An 18,739-nucleotide genomic window follows, 5' to 3' on the forward strand; every position below is an offset into this window, starting at 1 on the left:
AAATGTTTTTATGATAAAACTTAATAAATGCTTATTTTGCACTAAACTAAACCTATACCTACATTGTGTTTTTAGTTGATATATTCTTATGTGCAGTGACAGATAAAGCTACAGTATCTCAAGCTAGTTTGGGTGTGTAAATCCCGGGGTGTAAATGCACTGGGTGTGAAAATTTAAGATATTTGTGTACAAAGTATAGGCCATGTGGGCAAAATCTGGGTGTGTATTTACAAATTTGAGTGTGTAAAACACACTCCCCACACGGCTGGCTGCCTACGCCCTTGCATCCAACGACCGACCTCGTTGAATTCACAGTTATGCCCGTACTGATACATGACCAAAGGTGCCAAGGCTGACGAATTCGGCAGTTTTCTTGCGACTCGTAATTTCAATTTAGAAAAAAAAACCCTTAACATACTCCTTACTTTTACATATTTAGGCAATCGTGTGATTCTTAAATGTCTCGTTAACCATTCCTTTTAAAAATACTCTACACACACCTGTAAATTGGTTGAATTTGCGTGACAAATGCTCTTCAAAATAGTCACATACGTACGTACGGATTCCATAAACTTCCTATGCAAATCGTTGCTAAGGCTTGTGCGCATGCGTGGAGGTTAACTTGTCGGCTCGTTCTAAAACTAAGATCTTTCAACATAATATATTTGGTTAGTAATCTTTTATAATGTACAATTGTTGTTTTAAATATTTTTTTTTCGCATTTAAATATATTTTTATGTCAAAAATTGTGGCAGTTTTTGTTTATTGTAAATATTTTTTTAAGCTGTAAAAAGATTTGTGACAATGCCAAATTGAAAATCCAAGATGTCAGCGCCCAGTACTGTTGAAAATATTTTGAGCCAATTCAGGTTTGTATATATTGTAAACTCACATTTTCAGGGAAGGTAATGAAATGATGAGTGTTTAAGTAAGAGCTCCTGTACTGGAGCTTGTGTCAATTTGAGAATGAATGCACCATTCATTAATTTAAAGACAGCTGATGTCGAACTTCGAAGTAAGCTTAAGCCTTAAAATTGAATTGTGATTGATCATGTGATAAACAACAACTTTTTTTTCTTTAAATGTTTTGTTGCATTTTTAGATAAACAACAACTTGTTGAATTTGAAATGATGCTTAGTACAGGAACCCCGGTCCCGGCACTCCGTGCAGCGCATCCACAGATATATAGATATTCATGCTAGTCGGTGAAAAAACACCTTTTTTAGCGATTTCACAATTATTTGCCCTTCGACAATACCCTTATTTCGCTAAAAATGTTAATACATATATTGGAATTAAAAATGTAAAAAGTGATGTGATGACAGCTATGTCTATATGAATCATTCAAAGGAGAAATTGTCACTATCAAGTACAACATTTATGAGCTTACACTTTTACAAGCTCACAAATTATCATAGTAGAAATTTTACAAAAGTACAAAATTTACGAGCTTGTATGCGGTCATGCGAGCTCACATCAAATTTGCAAGCTCACAACATGTTTTAGAAATATGAAGTACAAAATTAATGAGCTTGTATGTGCTCATGCGAGGTCGCGCCAAATTTTTGAGCTTACAAATTTAATAGAAATTTTTACTTAAAAAATGTACAAGCTTGTGTGAGCTCACATGTAAAGTTTATGAGCTCATGTGTGCTCGTGCAAGCTCACATATAAGAAACGAGCATTTTGAGCTCGTAAGGTTTGTGTGGGCAAGATCGCAATTGACTACTTGTGCTCGTAATTTGTTTGTATTGTGAGCTCGTGTTCGTAAATATGAGCTCGACCTTTCGACCTCGAGCTTGAAGGAGCTCAATGTTGCTTACACAAGCAAAATCAATCACATCTGAGCTCAAAATAAGCTCACTCGAGCTCGAAACAAGCTTATTCGAGCTTGTTTTTATGATTACATTTTCGTAAGGGATAGCCCAGCGTACCGTATTTCCTCAAATAATTGCCCCCTTCAAATAAACGCCCCCACCACTTTTTTCAACCAAGGTCTTTCAAAAATGCCGATATTTCCATGCTAGATATAGCCCAGCGTACCATATTTCCTCAAATAATTGCCCCCTTCAAATAAACGCCCCACCACTTTTTTCAACCAAGGTCTTTCAAAAATGCCGATATTTCCATGCTAGATATAGCCCAGCGTACCGTATTTCCTCAAATAATAGCCCCCTTCAAATAAACGCCCCCACCACTTTTTTCAACCAAGGTCTTTCAAAAATGCCGATATTTCCATGCTAGATATAGCCCAGCGTACCGTATTTCCTCAAATAATAGCCCCCTTCAAATAAACGCCCTCACCACTTTTTTCAACCAAGGTCTTTCAAAATGCCGATATTTCCATGCTAGATATAGCCCAGCGTGCCGTATTTCCTCAAATAATCGCTCCCTTCAAATAAACGCCCCCACCACTTTTTTCAACCAAGGTCTTTCAAAAATGCCGATATTTCCATGCTCTCTTGTGTAGTAAGCTAACAAATTTGCACACAATATTCAATTTTCAAGTGTTTTACATACTAACTACCAACCTTTCAAAAATGCTATATTTGGTGCAAATGGGCTATTCCATTTAAAATCCAAACTACCCCTGTGCAAGATTTAGCTAAAATATTCCACAGAGGGAGTATGAATTTTGAACATAATAAACAGTTGGGTAACTTCCATTTGAAATATACTCATCAGTTGTGGAAGATATAGCTATTTTAAAGCCATAATACAGGGGGAGTATGGGTTCCAAAATGATTAACCCTGACCAATTACATTGAAAAACATACTGTCAGGGGTAGTGTGGATTTCAACTGGAATAGCCAAATCCCATGAAAATTGAACTTTTGCTTAAACCACGCTAGTTATAAAGCGGAAGAACATAAAATGATCTTTTAAATGCGCATATGAAACAAGCAAAAATTCAAAATCAATATTATACTAGAGACATTAGACTCATGTCGTTCGTTTGTGTCACTTTTATTTATTTTCATTTATAATAAATTTTCATCCTTGTACAAGTGCTCTGTGAGTACACCTTTAAGAAGGCCTGTTTGCTTTTAGTTGCACCCACGCATAGATCTAAGCATGTGTACAGCTAGAGAAGTTATCTCACCCTTCCCAGAGTCCTTTGCCACATGAGACATCACATCATTACATCATATGACATTCTATTACAGTTTACATGTTCTCTTTGTTTTCATGTTTAGAATAGACTGGCTAATTAAACATGGTTCGATAGTCGAGAAATAAACATCCTTTGCCAGGTTTGGATGTGTTCTGTTCATTGGCGCATGGCACTATCGACCCATGTTGCACTAGAAAGCAAATCTGTACAGAAAATTTAAATGGAAGAAATGCATTGTGGGAAGTGTAAGGTATCTCCTCTGGTGTACAGCCCAGAGAAGATATCGGAATGCTTCCCAGAATCCTTTGCAATATGATGCATCACATCATAACATCAAATGACACTTATTATTACTTTGTACTAAAGCCTGTGATTTTCCGGTAATTTTGTGCCTGGGTACCCAAGATGTTATTTATGGGCAGGTTCCAGATAAATACAGCACTAATTTTTTGGGTCTTGGGATTAAAAAAATATGATCAAGTTCTGTAAAATAAAACATAGCTAAATCCTAATCCTTTAGTTAGTCCTAACTGGCAATAAAAGTAAAATTTTAATATTTAGCCAATTTCTTGAAAAAAGAGCCAAAAACATGCATTTTTGTCATGTTTTCTGACAATCGAGTCACCAAAATCAAAGACTTGGAACAAGTCTAAGCATTCAAAATCTTACGTAGATGTCGCAATTTTGGTCTAATTCCAACTTTTTTGTGTTACTATAATTAAATAATGGGTTATAAAAATGAAATACATATTTTCCAAAAACTAGAATGCATTAACTGAAATTAGTCTTAGTACAAGTCTTTGAGCTTGATTGTCACAGCATACGAAAAACACCCTGAAAACGCATGTTTTTGGCCCTTATTTCCAAAAATTGGCCAAATATTAAAATGTTACTTTTATTGCCAGTTAGGACTAACTAAAGGATTAGGATTTAGCTATGTTTCATTTGGCAAAACAGGATAATATTTTTTTTATCCCAAAAAATTAGTGCTGTATTTTTCTGGAATAGGGAGTAGTACCAGGGATACAAGTATCACCAGGGATAAGTCAAAGTGGAGGGCACAATTTGCTTATATTTTTTTTTTAAATGGTCTCCAAACAGTTGTGTGTATGCAGCAATAATAATTATTGAAAATGTATACCTGCAAAATATTTAATGTAAACAAAAAACAACATCTTTATGGCACATTGAACTAAACTGGGTCATGGCAAGGCTTGTAATAATGTCCTTCGGTATCAAGCAGCTGGTTTTTGTACCCAGGAAACACAATTTGTGAGCAGGACTGGATTTCCACAAATATGAGGTGTACTTTGTACAGGTTCACCCTTGATTTCATGTTGAGAATAGACTGGCTAAACATGGGTCGATAGTCAAGAAATATAAACATATTTTGCAAGATGGATGTGCTTCAGGTCATCAACCCATGTTGCACTAGATAACAAATCATTGAAATTGAAGAAATGCATTGTGGGAATGTGTACAGCCACATGAATATAAGCAGGTGAGGTGGTGCGTCTCAACAATTTCTGTGACAAAAAACACCGACTGCTATGTGTATTGTATTGGGTTGTTCTGTGGTAAACATTTGTGACAAAAAAGAGGGAAATGTTAAACTTATTTTTTTGGCTGGCATATAGTTTACCCATCATTTTAGTTGAACTGTTTAAAATAATGGCAATAAAACACATAATATTTAAACTTGTTTTTCTTTTTAGTTAAGGTTGGTAACATTTTAAAAATAGCATTGGGATGGAAATGTTATGGAAGCCTAAACACTCAGTGAAGTGTCTGAAATTTGTTGGCTGATGTTCACGTCTTCTTATCGTCGCACACGCTAGATATTGTGTTTCAGCCAAATCTGGACACAACTCTTAGCAATATCATTGTTTTTGCAAGGTCCTTAGCTTTCATTCTTGGTCAAAGCTCTCAAGTTATGACCTTTTTCTTAATGTCATGAAACACTTGTGTGATTAAATCTAGTTGTCCTTTAATATAATTCATGATAACTGCAGACTTTGCCAAATTTTTGTTGCCAATTTTTTGTTGCCAAATACATGATGGTGTATCACATGTATACATGTTGTACAGTGTACATGGAATATTATTGTGTTTGTTGTGTTGGCCTATAAGGTTTAAGGGTCCTAGCTCAATTGAGCCAAATAATCCAGTTGAAATGCATATAACCCCTATGGAAGACATCACCTAAATATCCCACACAGGGGTGTAGATTTCAAATGTGGTTACCTAATTAGATAACAACATTTGAAATTCACACTCCATGTTGAAGATTAGGCCCAAAAAAAAAATTGTTTGTTTGTCCATAGAGGCTTATGAAACAGTTGGGTCGATAGGTCGAATTTTTTTTTTTTTTTTTTTTTTAGATATTGCACTTGAAACTGACAATTTGAAGACTGGTAAATAAGTCAAAACACACAGCACTTTACTGGTTTAACCCTAGTCCGAGGTGATCTGACGATAACACTCCGATCGACAGGCAATCTACGTTAGTAAGTAGGCCAGTGGGACAACGAAACCGCTTCACGTGAACGAGCTAGTTTAACCCTTGAGATGGTTCTGCATGTTATACTGTTCATTTTCTTTACATTTTCTTTCTTTAAATTTATACTAACCACTGTTTTATACGGTGTCCCATCGATGCCAAAAAAAAAAATTCAAAAATTCAAAAAAAAAGACATAGTCGGGACCAGGGTACACGGTCGGTCGGACATGGACAAACAAACAATTATTTTTTTGGCCTTAAGGTCATGTCTTCTATAGGGGTGTATGGATTTCAACTGGAATGGCTTATTGTAATTAATTATAATCTATTCGTTGGATATGACTGCCAATTCCACTTGAGTGAGAGGGGTGTTCAGGTTTGAGTTCAATAGACATCCTGTGAGATGATGACTCAATATTCCCCTCAAGAGGAACAGGTGTGCTTATTGATTGAATAGATTCTAATTACAAACCATATTTATTGAAATGTGTGGGTCACAAAACAATGACAACAAATCAAAAAACAAGTCATTGCACATATAAGTAGACATAAAAATTGTAATTTTCACTACCTACAGGCTGTGTACAGTCAACTGTGCGTCTCAGAAACAAATGAGGAAATTTTTTCATTTTTATTTATTACTCATTATAGGTCTAAACTTTCTTTATTTTAACAAAATGTAGGCATCTAGCTACTGCCTGAAATATTGGTGTGACAAATGATGGTTTGGTTAAAATTCCACGTTGAAGATCCACAAAACCTCTGTTGAGATGCAGGTACCTGCTTAAATACGGAGTAACCAATCCAGATCCAGATCCAGATTGGACATTTTTAAACTGAAAAAAAAGCAGAATTAAATATATTAGCACTAGCAGCACATCTTATTATTGGAAAAATCTTCAAGCGAGGGTCAGAAAAAGAAGTGAGGGCTGGTGACAGGAAACTAAAAATCGACTTTCATAGCTTCAACATTGTTGAAAAATACAAAATCTTTAAAGGGTGTCATTAATTGACCAAATTGCAAAGAATACACCCCATGTTTCAGGCATGAGAATTTCCAGTCAAAACTCTGGAACCAGTCTTTTTTGATGTCAAAATTCCCGCAGTTTTATTTATTTTCAGCCCATTTTCATTCATTCATTCATTCATTCATTTATTTTTCACTCATCAAATAGCAAAAACATAGGATACATACAAAATCATAATACAAGTGAGAGTGAAGGAATCACAGGAAAGGCCAAGAAGAGGCCTGAAAGTCTGTGATCCCTTGATTGGTTAATTCATCATTTGACATGGCAGCAGATTGTCATTTCAATGAAGAAGCAACAGTAAGCTGTCATATCTTGATATGAATTAACCTAAATACATGAAAAATAACAGTAAACAATAGTAAATAAGAAAATGCACAACAATAAGTAATATAAAATATACATATCCAATGTGGTCATATAAATCAGATACAATAGGAATTAATAGTAACTTTGCATAAGATGTTTTTAAAATACATGGCGGAATTGATTAATCGATGATGAATTTTTAAATGTGCAGTTCTGAAATTAACTGTTAAAAAAACACAAAAATAAAAAGCCTTTTGTGCAAACATCCCACTATATAAATTAATAATAGGAAGCTACATGTATGTGCTGAGCAACCAATTTAGCTTTCATTTTGAATGGCAAATAAAATTACGTAGGAAAATAAATTTCCTTTCTCCCAGTTTCCTATAAATACCCTTTAACATCCTAGGGAATATAAATTGTAGAATAACAACTAGCTCAGTGGCTGTGTTTGTTGTGTATAATCTATCCGACAGTTACATCACTGTATCACTAGTTGCTATGGTAACATATGCATCACCTCTTAAGGTTTCTCCTCTTCTCTTTTTCTCCCTACTTCTCTGCAGATGTCGTAAAGAGGTTTCCTAGGGGCTGAAACTACAAGGGCAGACCGATCAACAGATGTCCCATGAGAAAAATATCAACCAATGTTTGGTGATGTGCGGAGTACATGGATATAAGGAGTTATCGGTGCTGTAACACCAGTATGCATAAGAGCTGCTGCAGTCGCCTCAATGTATGGATTTACTACTCAACATCAGTGTCAGTTTAAGGATTAAAATATTATTACGATGACACTTTGCACCAGAGCCGTCGCTGCTCGTCCCGACAGATCACCACCTTGTTTGTAATTAATACCGTCTGCGTAAATAGAACCCGAGTCGCTGTTTTTCGGTTTGCTGAGTGTGACGGAGGCTAAAGGGTCATGATGCCTGTGTTGGAGTCTATAGTAGCAGGTGTTTTGAATAAATATCTTGGGAAATATGTGGAGAACCTGGAGAGCAAGAACCTGGATGTGGGCATCCTAAGTGGTAAGTCAATGGGCTGTTCCATTTGAATTCCTTATACCCCCTGTAGAATCCACGATCTTAATCTTCCACACCTGTAGGGAGTGTGAATTTCAAATAGGGTTACCTGAATGGGTGACTTCATTTGAAATCTACACCCCATGTGTGGGAGATAAAGGTCATGTCTTCTAGTTCTATAGACTAGACTTCATTGTTTATCAACAAAGGCGAGGGACTGGTCTATCGATATGCTTGAACGAACCGCTACACTGTTCAATGACTTTATATATGAAATGTGGTGAGCGATTTAAAATACACATGCCCTGAGCAAACTACGATGCGTACGCACACTCTAGGGCAAAGAACAATGGAAATTGCCAGAATTTGCGCGCATACTGCCACTGCCGGGCAATGATGTCACATGTCAAGTGGTCTATAGGGGTGTATGGATTTCAACTGGAATAGCAAATACTATCTATAAACTACATTGTGTTGTGTGTCATCATATATGATCGGTGTAGTGTTTTTTTTTGTGGTTTTTTTTGGCCATGTAGTACATGTAGGTATACGTATGAGCATCACTAATTTTGGTCAAATTGCACATATCACCCGAAAAATATCACGATAATCACCATGTTGCAATACTTCCCTCGACTCCAAGATCCATGTCTTGAACTGTCTGGCCATCACACTGTGTTACACCATCATGTGGCTGATTGTGGCGAGCAACATATTGTAAACTTCTACAATCACAGTATGGCGGCCACACATGCAGTGGCGGTGCTACGGGGGATCCCCGCCCAATATTTTTCTTGCCTCCCAGTTTTGAGGCAAAAACCCCCAAAATTACGTAAATTTCCACTTTTTGCAGCAATTTTGCGAAAAATTTGTTGATTTTGTCCCCCATCCCCGAAATTCACTTTGCCCCCCCCCCATGCCCCCCAAAATTCCTGGTGCCACCACTACTGCACACATGTAGAAAATGATCGATAGGCAGTGGGAAATTGTATTTTCATCATTCCTTTAATCGCTACTATAAACTAGTATTATTGCAGATTTGTAGCAGATGCGAGGGGTTGGGAATTTCATTTCAAATTTCAAATTTAAGCTTACTGCATTATAAAGATGTAGAAGACATGATTAAATATCACAATATTATCGTAGGAGACGATTTTAAAAACCCTAAGGGTATAGATAGGATTGTACATTCGATATTCAGCAATCAATGCAATTTTTAAAAAAATTTCTTTCTGCCTCTACAAGTCTAAAATGGGTCATGTTTGGTGTAATTTTAAAGCTCGAATGTCAAAGAGAAAGCTTAAATCAAAATAAGCAATTTGCCAATGTACATACATGTGCAACTTTCCATCCATTTTGTCATACCATGTCACATTTATCCAAAATGACCATTGCCCACCTTCATAAACCGTAATCACACCCACGTGACCAATCACCAGTAAAATCCAATCCATATATTTATGAACTGTAATGGCTTAATCTGCCCTAAGAACTACCGTATTGTGGGATATTTTAGCGGTGTTAATTTTTCGCTGATTTTTCAAGTAATGTGTGTGTGTTTCTTGTATTCACAGTTTTAACAGCTAGACATTTAAAAATTAAAAGTAGGTACCTAAAATTACCTATATACAGGTCACAAATATGTGGGCTTTTTAATTTGTCTTTCCAAAATTAATTACGATAAACACGAAAATGAAAACCTCACAAAATTTACCGCTAAACAGTAGAATGATCAAATTGAATCATCACTTTCATAAACTCATTTACAATCCCAAGTTCATTGAAACCACTACCTCGTGGTTAATTAAACATGACCTTTGCATTGCAAGTTGGTGTGCACTAATAGCAGGGGTCGATTTAGAAAATTCTACATGCACAAATCAGCTTTTTTCCCCCAAAACAGGCTGAAAAGTACATGCATAGCAGTAAAGTTACATGCACAGCTGAAAACCTAAAAGTGCATGCATGTAAAATCCCTCTAAATGCCCTGACTAATAGCAAACTGTTTTATTTATTCCGTACGAATTTGTGAGAAGTATCATCAAGCATTCTCATCTGTCAGGACACAGTCCTATAACTTCTGTATGGCGTCATTGAGCTATGCCCTTGGGAATGAGGAAATCAAGCATCATCTGTCGGGGCACAGTCCCATGACCCCTATGTGAATGTACATCACATGACCTTTTTACATGTGTGTCGGGCACAAAAATTCATGGATCCACAACTTGAGGTCAAAATTTGAGCTTTGCTTGTTGAGTGGGAGACTTGAACTATGCCATTGAGTTTGAGGTAATTGCCGCTGATAGATATCATTCATGGCACACAGATGAGTGTGTGTGAATTTATCCCTTGAGTTTTCAGTCCTCTTGAATTATTGATAAGAAAAATAGCCAAAGCAAATTTAACACTGTCTCTCATCCAAGTCTGCCCTGGACATTTTCACAGTACACAATTTTCACGCTCAGTCCTTAGTACACGTACCGAGAAAAAACACATTTGTGCCTTTATATCCACATGCATGCAAGACAAGGAATCACAGATTAACCTCCTGGACACTACTGAACATCTAACAGCATTTCTGATTGGTTGCCAATTATGACTAGGCTTTTAAACTATTTATGGTCAAACTTGCATTTGCAGATGATCTTAAAATACGCTCCTTGATTGGTTCAAAATTAGACACAATATTCATTTTGGCTAATCGGCAGGTTGTTCTCATAGGGTTAAAAACTAGCTAACTAAGTAAGGTGGTTCAAAATTGGCAAAAGTTGAAAAAAGTAAAAAACAACAACTTTTACTTTCTAGCTTTGGGCTAGTATAAGAGGCCGCAGATAATGTCATCTCTTCCAATTGTGAATTCAATGATCACATGTTTTAGTTTGTTGGTTAATTGAATTTCAAGTTAGATATATTTAAGGGGGTACTACCGTACTACACCCCTGTGGTAAATTTGTGACTATTTTTACATATTTCTCAAAAAATAATAATACACTGGTAACAAAAGTTACACATATTATTGGGGCAAGGAATGCAATTACTACACTGAAATTTCAGTGACTCAAGACAAGCAGTTCAGTATATATGATAGGAAACGAGGTACATCATAGCGGTACCTTATTTCTTATCATAAATAACAAACCGCTTGTCTTGGGTCACTGAAATTCCAGTGTAGTAATTGGATTCCTTGCCCCTATAATGTACATAACTTTTGTTACCACTGTATTATTAGTTTTTGAGAAAAATGCAAAAATAGACACAAATTTATCGAGGGGTGTAGTACCCCCTTAAGTATGTGTTATGTATGCATTTGTAAGCTCTCGGTGAGTTTTATATGGCTGACTGAGATTCATATTAGCAATAAATTTCCACATTTATTTATTTTTTCCGGTAATCCTTGAAACAAACTTTTATGAGTTACATATTTTTTTGCAGCGATCACAATGTTTGTTTATTTGTGGGTGGTTGTGGTGATGTTTTGTTTGTTTTTATTAACACCTTTTGAACTATTTAGCACTCATGACCATTGAGTGATGACCAATTATGCAGGCCTCTATAGTGCCTTAAACCTGATAGGCCTACAATATGTCATTGATAAGATCAAGGGGTAACACATTACCTTTGGCTGCAATAAAATGAGACCCAGTCTGTAAGATCTAATAATATAATCAATCCTGCTAGAATTTTATCCAGCTGAATTAACATTGCATGTTAAATCGACATGGAACATGGAATTGATGTGCAACGTAACAATTAGATTTCCACAGGAAAAGCCGTTGGCTATAGTATGTGACCTGAGTGTATTAAAGAAGCAAGTATTTATCTCCCTGACATGTGTGTGCATGCTTCTTGGCTGTAATTAATGTTTTGCCTGGTATATTTTTAAAAATATTTACCCCTTCTCTTTTTCATACAAGAAGATCTTTTTTCTGCTCAATAGTACATGTACATGTAAAGTACCAGATTTATAAATTTGCTGTCTACTGAGGATAGCGTATCTCTGTTCAACATTATCTTGATTTATTGCTATCCACTGAAGATAGCAAATCTTTAAAAAAAAATTATCTAGATTTCCAGTCTATTACATACGTATACATTTAGTTATAAATAGGCGCATTAGCTTGATTTCTTGTTGTCTACTGCAAGTAGCATAGATTCATTATTTTCAGCCTCCCGTTGCTGCTGTAGGCTACAATATTTTTAAAATATTGTACATGTATGCAATGCGGATGTGATGTGCACACACATACATTTCGCTGATCGTCATATCACACTTGCACTGATTTAGGTAAAATCAGTCAAATTTAATTTATTTTTACCAAGTCAGTCTGGGAGGAAAAAATATTGAATGCCTTATTTTTGTGCGATTAATTTGCATTTGATGCAAAAATATTCCATTCTTCTTTGACTCTGAATGTCATATTTTTATCTCTTGCAATATTTTTTATCACACTCAAAGCTAATATATTATATTTAACTTTTTATTATATTTCTTTTATCTATTGAAGATAGCATTCCTGTTCAATATTAGATGTCTTGCTATCTACTGAAGATAACTATGTTTAGATTTCTTGCTATCTTATGAAGATTCATTTATTTTCAACAGTAAATTACCACATTCCTTCATATCTACTGATTATGGGTTCAATATTTCTAGATTCGTTGATCTTAGATTTCTTGATCTACTGAAAACTGCTCTATTTTGTTGTCCCGATCTACTGGATGCATCCCTGTTATATCAGATTCCTTGCTACAGTATATTTCTACCTAAGATAGCATCCCTGTTCAGCATTAATTACCGTAACCACCCGGGTATAAGCCCACCTTCAGGTATAAGCCCACCCCCTATTTTTCAAAACATTCTGGGAACAAGGGTGCACTCGGCTATAAGCCCAGTACTAAATTTTGGCCAAGTTCTTAAATCAAATCAATGCTTTTCTCTCACATTTAAGAACAAATATAAAAAAATATCAGTTGATAATTATCATTCCACACTTAGAATTTTAAGAAATTGACATATATGATAGAAATTACTGGTACATTGGGCATATACAAATAGGGATGATTTTTCTTATTTCTAAATTCAAGTACTAGCCCCTCCCCGGTTATAAGCCCACCCCCATTTTTGAAGCGAAATCTACCATCTAGGGGGGTGTGCTTATACCCGAGAGGTTACGGTAGATGTCTTGCTATCTAATGAAGACAGCATCCTTGTTCAGCATTAATTTGTTTCATACTATCTACTGAAGACAGTATCCATTTCTCGCTGTCTACTGAAGACAGCACTCCTGGGCAACATTAACTAGATTTCTTGCTATCTACTGAAGACAGAATCTTGTTCCATATAAAATAGATTTATTGCGACACTGAATCCAGTAAACACAAAATGTTTTACAGAAAATATTATTAAAATGTCAGGTTATGTAAAGGGTACCGGGGTATCAGAAAACATATCATATATTTAATTATGTTTTGATAAAATGTTTGTGTTTGCTGGGAAGACAGTAGGCCTATCCCTCTTCAATATTAATTAAATGTCTTGCTTTCTACTGAAGACAGCATCCCTGTTCAGCATTAATAACTAGATTTCGTGCTACATTGTATCTAGTGAAGACAGCAATCTTGGTCAATATTAAATAGATTTCTTGCTATCTACTGAAGACTGCATCCTTGTTCCACATAAAATATCAGATTTAATTATGTTTGATAAAAATTTTGCATTTGCTGCGAAGTCAGCATCCCTCTTCAATATTATTAAAATATATATCTATCTACTGAAGACCGCATCCCTGGTCTACATAAAATAGATTTATTGCTATTCTGAACCCAGTAAACACAAAATGTTTACAGGAAATATTTAATTTTCAGGTTATGTAAAGGGTATCAGAAAACATAACATATTTAATTATATTTTGATAAATTTGTGTGTTTGCTGGGAAGACAGCTGCATCCCTCTTCAAAATAAGATGTGTTGCTATCTACTGAAGACAGCATCCCTGTTCAACATTAACTAGATTTCTTGCTATCTACTGAAGACAACATCCCTCTTCAATATCAACTAGATTTCTTGACTATCTCCTGAAGACATCCCTGATCAATATCGATTAGATTTATTCCTAATGCTATCTACTGAAGACAGCATCCGTGTTCAACATTATTATTCTTGCTATTCGGAAGACAGTGCTCCTGTCCAACAGATTTCTAGCTATCTACTGAAGATAGCATCACTGTTTAACATCTAGATTTCTTGCTATACTACTGTCAAAGACAACATTCCTGTTCAATATTAACTAGATTCATTGCTATCTACTGAAGACAGCATATCTGTTCAATATTAACTTCTTGCTATCAACCGAAGACATTAATTGGCCAAATACTGAACTGCAGGTTTCATATAATCATTGCTTATAGTCTTCAACTTGAATAAAAAGCATGCATGCATGCAAAATATAAACACCTTGCACAATTTGTCACTATATAGACAAGCCCCGTGTTAAATGCAACATTGGTTAAGTAGTGGCCTCATTGAGAAGCCCTTCATGTTACAAGCATCAGGCAGTCAGTCAGCTGAAATAAGCACAATACATGTACACTGCACTGCAGCCTTGAGTCGCTACATTGTGTAAACAGATTATGCCTCAAAATATCAAGAGCTATCTCAAGAACCACTGAACCAATTCTGGGCTTCTTTGTACTCATTTGAATGCATTTTTTATCCTAATTCCAAATATGGTCATGAAAATATACAATTCTGAAATATTTGGATTTGTAAGGAAAATTTGGAACATGTCATCTACATTGGACACCAGTGTGGTGAGGGTTAACCATCATGCATGTACGCTGCACTATAGCCTTGAGTCGCTATGACGTAAACAGGGTATTCCATGCTAACACTATCTTCACACATGGAGCTTTATTTGAGCGTAGCAATTCTTTAGCACATTTTAATTTTCAATTTTGAAGGATTTGTTATTGAAATAATGTAAATACAGGCACTGTCGAATTAAGTAGAATTCACACATTATTGTGCCACCATCTTATGTGTTATTGTGATTTCACTTTGTGGGTAAATTTCAGACTAAAAAAATTGCAGATGTTTAGCATTTTCATCTCAAACAACCTGTATGGCGATGGAGGAACAATGTACATGCACAGTTGCACACTGTACGACTAGATGTGTAACGTAAAATGTTATTATTATAAACCTTTTCCCCATTTCATATCATACAGGCATGTAATTGAAAGGTTTAATTTGGTTACCAGTATTGGATTATACCTGGTGTAGCAGAGCAAAATACTCCCCAAATTGGACAACCTGCTACACAAATTTCAGCTTGTATAACAATTTCTTACAATGTATGCTACAGGGTGTCCCTAAAAGAACTGTATTGTTGGAAACTAAATTGTTTGGGTATTTTAATGCCAGAACTAAATATAACTAAATAACTGTAGTGGTTGAGGAAAACATCACTGTTCTTGAAATATTTCTAAGAACTTCAGCAAAATTTTCTAATTTTCAAACCTTTCCACAGTTCAATTCCCAGTGGAGGCAATGCACTCTCCACTATTAAAGTGCATTTGAATTGTGGGGCAGGGGCAGTGAGTTACAAAGACCTCACAGCCAGTTCAGGATAGTCCTTCAAGAATGACCATCGGCTTAGGTTAAAATATATTAATAGCGAGGCGACGGCCTCGCTTCTCGGCCTTCGGCCTCGTTGTTCGGCTTCGCCGAGCCCCCCCCCATAGCCGAGGTCTTTCTCGAAGGACTAGTTCAGGTCAGAGTAACATCTGGTTGTCTGTACACCCTATACCCTGGGCTTCAGTGGCATAAAGTGTCTGGCCACTGTGGTCTGACATAGCATGATATTCACCCTGGTTCAAAGATGCCACTTTTTTTGAAAATTTCCTGATTTCATTAAATTTTTGTTTTGCCCTTCCTTTGGATTTGGAAGTTGATCATGTTTTTCAGGAAATTTTGATTCACTATTGTGGCATCTCTGCTGGTTCAAATAAGACAAAAAAATGGCTTTGAGGGCTGCAGGTTGGCTACCACTGCATGATCCAAAGCATGGACACAAGCTGAAGAGGGCAGGAGTTGATTTAAGAAACAGTTGGCTCTACATACATGTATATTTATATAGAATACACAAGCCCTCATGAATGACAATCAATAACATGGATCAATACCACAGCAGCTAAAGGGAGTATCCCATCATGCATTGCAGTCTATCTGCTTGCTCCATAGCAAATGTATACAAAATATAAACAAGAGCCGCTTAGATATTGAGAGCTATGGATAGTTTCACAATACTTTAGAGATCATATTTTTTCGAACAAAAGTCTAAGCTCCTCTGATATTTGCGAGTAATTGAAAGGTGAAGTGAGGAATTTTGTGTACACTTTCTATGGCATGTGCAGTTCTATTATGGTACTGCAGAGCATGATGGGATACACCTATCAGCTGCTGTGGATCAATACAAACAATATTACATCTTGGCATATAGACTACTATAATAGTGGGATATTTAGTATGCATACACCTAGATGGCTCAGAAAAACACCTAAATGCAAAGTCCTCCTGATTTGTATGATGCGAATTCTTGCATATTCATGAGGGCTGATCGTTCTATTGTGCGTATCTAACAATCATGGCAGCGTTGCGTACCTTCACGTTTTTACGTGATAGAGCGTGGCGTGTCTGTGTTTAATTGAAAGACTATAAAAATATGCAGTATGTGCATCACAGTTTCGTCTGTCGCACTTTATGAAACGACCGGCTCTCATTATCGAGTGTGCTATAGAGTTTGACTGTTTGTCATGTTACGTTACATGTAGTAGTCTGAGGATTGAGGAATACACCCAGATGTTTCAGGAATGCACCCAAATGTATTAGGATTACACCCAGATGTTTCACAAATGCACCCAAACATATTAGGAATGCGCCCAGATGTCTCAGAAAAACACTAAAATTATGTATTTTTAGCAATTTTTTGTATAAATTTGGCCTAGTGAAGCACAGATATTAATTAAATTGTCACTGTTATAGAGCTTTAAACACACTTTAATTAATTACAAATTTCAAGGAAATCTGCAGCTACACAATGTACTTCAAAATGCTCATTGTAATGCATTGTGTTTTAATATTTGCCTCGCTTCCTGACCATGCTGACTTCCTTTTACATCTCTTCAATTAATCATGCTAATCTTATGGATCATGACTGTGTGCCCCTGCGGCATCGGACATGAATATTGACATTTGCATGATATTTATAAATGTTGTTTCGAAAGAAGTTGATATTACACTGGTTGATCAGTTGGTCTAAGTTATACCTTATTTGAAGAAGTTTTTGTATTTTTTGGTATGAGACTAATTTTGATTACATGTGAAATTAGCCTAGAGTGACAAGTTTCCCGTGATTTAAAATACTAAATTCCGTGATTTTCCGTGCGTGGTTTTAAATACTAAATTCCGCTAAAATCGGAGTAAAAAGAAGTTACTTGCATTATCTTTTTAGTTGTTTTAAGTCTGATATCTTTGAAGACGGACTTCATTTTCATTATTTTTACCTCAAGTTCTAATTATTTTTCTTCATTTTTATTTTTTTTTTTTTAATAACACGTTTTCCGCCAATGTCTGTGTTTTCCGCTTTTTTTCTTAAATTCTGTGAATTTGTCTGTTTTTCTGTGACACAGAAAACCTATCACTTTAGATTAGCCACTGTAATCATCTTGCCTTTTAACATCTGTTTGAATGGGCTGTTCCAGTCTATACACCTCCTAAAGTTTTTATTACTTTCGTGGTCCGGGTACGCGCTGGTCGTGTAGAAGTGTCAAGGTCGCCTACTACGCGCCGCGCCGACGACCAATGAGTCAACCGGCTTGTTGTTAAGTGCGTTGATCAGCCAATCAGTGTGATTGTTTATTTCTTCTGTATGTACATTAAGGGTGTGAGTGAGTCCCGGGAATTCGAGTCCCGCCCGATAATCCTATTACCCGAGCAGGAAATTCCCTGCCCGGTACCCAAATTTCTAAAAAAAAAAATATATAATTTTTTTTTTTTTTTTTCAAAGTTTTTTTTTCGGTTCTTTAGTGTCTCTGGACCTTGACCTAAATGCTAGGATTATGGTTGACCTAAAAAAAAAATGAATTTTGCACATTGTTTTTTAATTTTCATATGAAAATTGATGTATAGTTTTCATGTCATACTCTATTAATGATATCAAAATGCATTCAAATTCAATGCATTTTGATATCATTAATAGAGTATGAGTTTTTTAGGTCAACCATGATCCTTGCATTTAGGTCTAGGTCCAAAGACACTTCAAAATTTCGGGTACCCGGTTACCCGCCCGAAAAATGCGCCGGGTACCCGGGCACAAAATTACCCGAAAATCACACCCCTAATGTACATTGTATGCTCGTCTACGCTTGGCGCATAGCTCGGACCACGGAAGTAATAAAGAATTAACTTTATGTAAGGCAATGACCTTAACCTCTCACAGAGGGTGTGTGAATTTCAAATGGGGTTACCTGAATGGGTGACTCCATTTGACATCTAAACCCCCTGTGTGGGATTAAGGTTATAGGAGGGTATGGATTTTAACTGAAATGACCCAATATAAGAGAAAGAATAAGTACTGACCTGGATATTTGTAGCAGAATGTTTTGTAACTTATCTGGATTTTACGTCTATACAGTCATTATGACTCTAGGCACTGGCATTGGAAATGAATATTTACTCAATTTCATTCTTATAGAGTTTCA

At 36.0% G+C, this 18,739-nt stretch overlaps 1 protein-coding gene across 1 annotated transcript in view; it reads left to right on the top strand.

Annotated features, from left to right (window-relative positions):
* LOC140158017 (intermembrane lipid transfer protein VPS13A-like) overlaps positions 1 to 18,739 on the top strand; it is a 202,974-nt gene that overhangs the window by 36,411 nt on the left and 147,824 nt on the right. Inside the window, 1 exon segment of the mRNA XM_072181266.1 lies at positions 7,520 to 7,984. Within this exon segment, the coding sequence (XP_072037367.1) occupies positions 7,879 to 7,984 (106 nt within the window). The 5' untranslated portion in view covers positions 7,520 to 7,878.

Source organism: Amphiura filiformis, chromosome 7 (genome assembly GCF_039555335.1).
Source record: "Amphiura filiformis chromosome 7, Afil_fr2py, whole genome shotgun sequence".
Classification (NCBI taxonomy): domain Eukaryota; kingdom Metazoa; phylum Echinodermata; class Ophiuroidea; order Amphilepidida; family Amphiuridae; genus Amphiura; species Amphiura filiformis.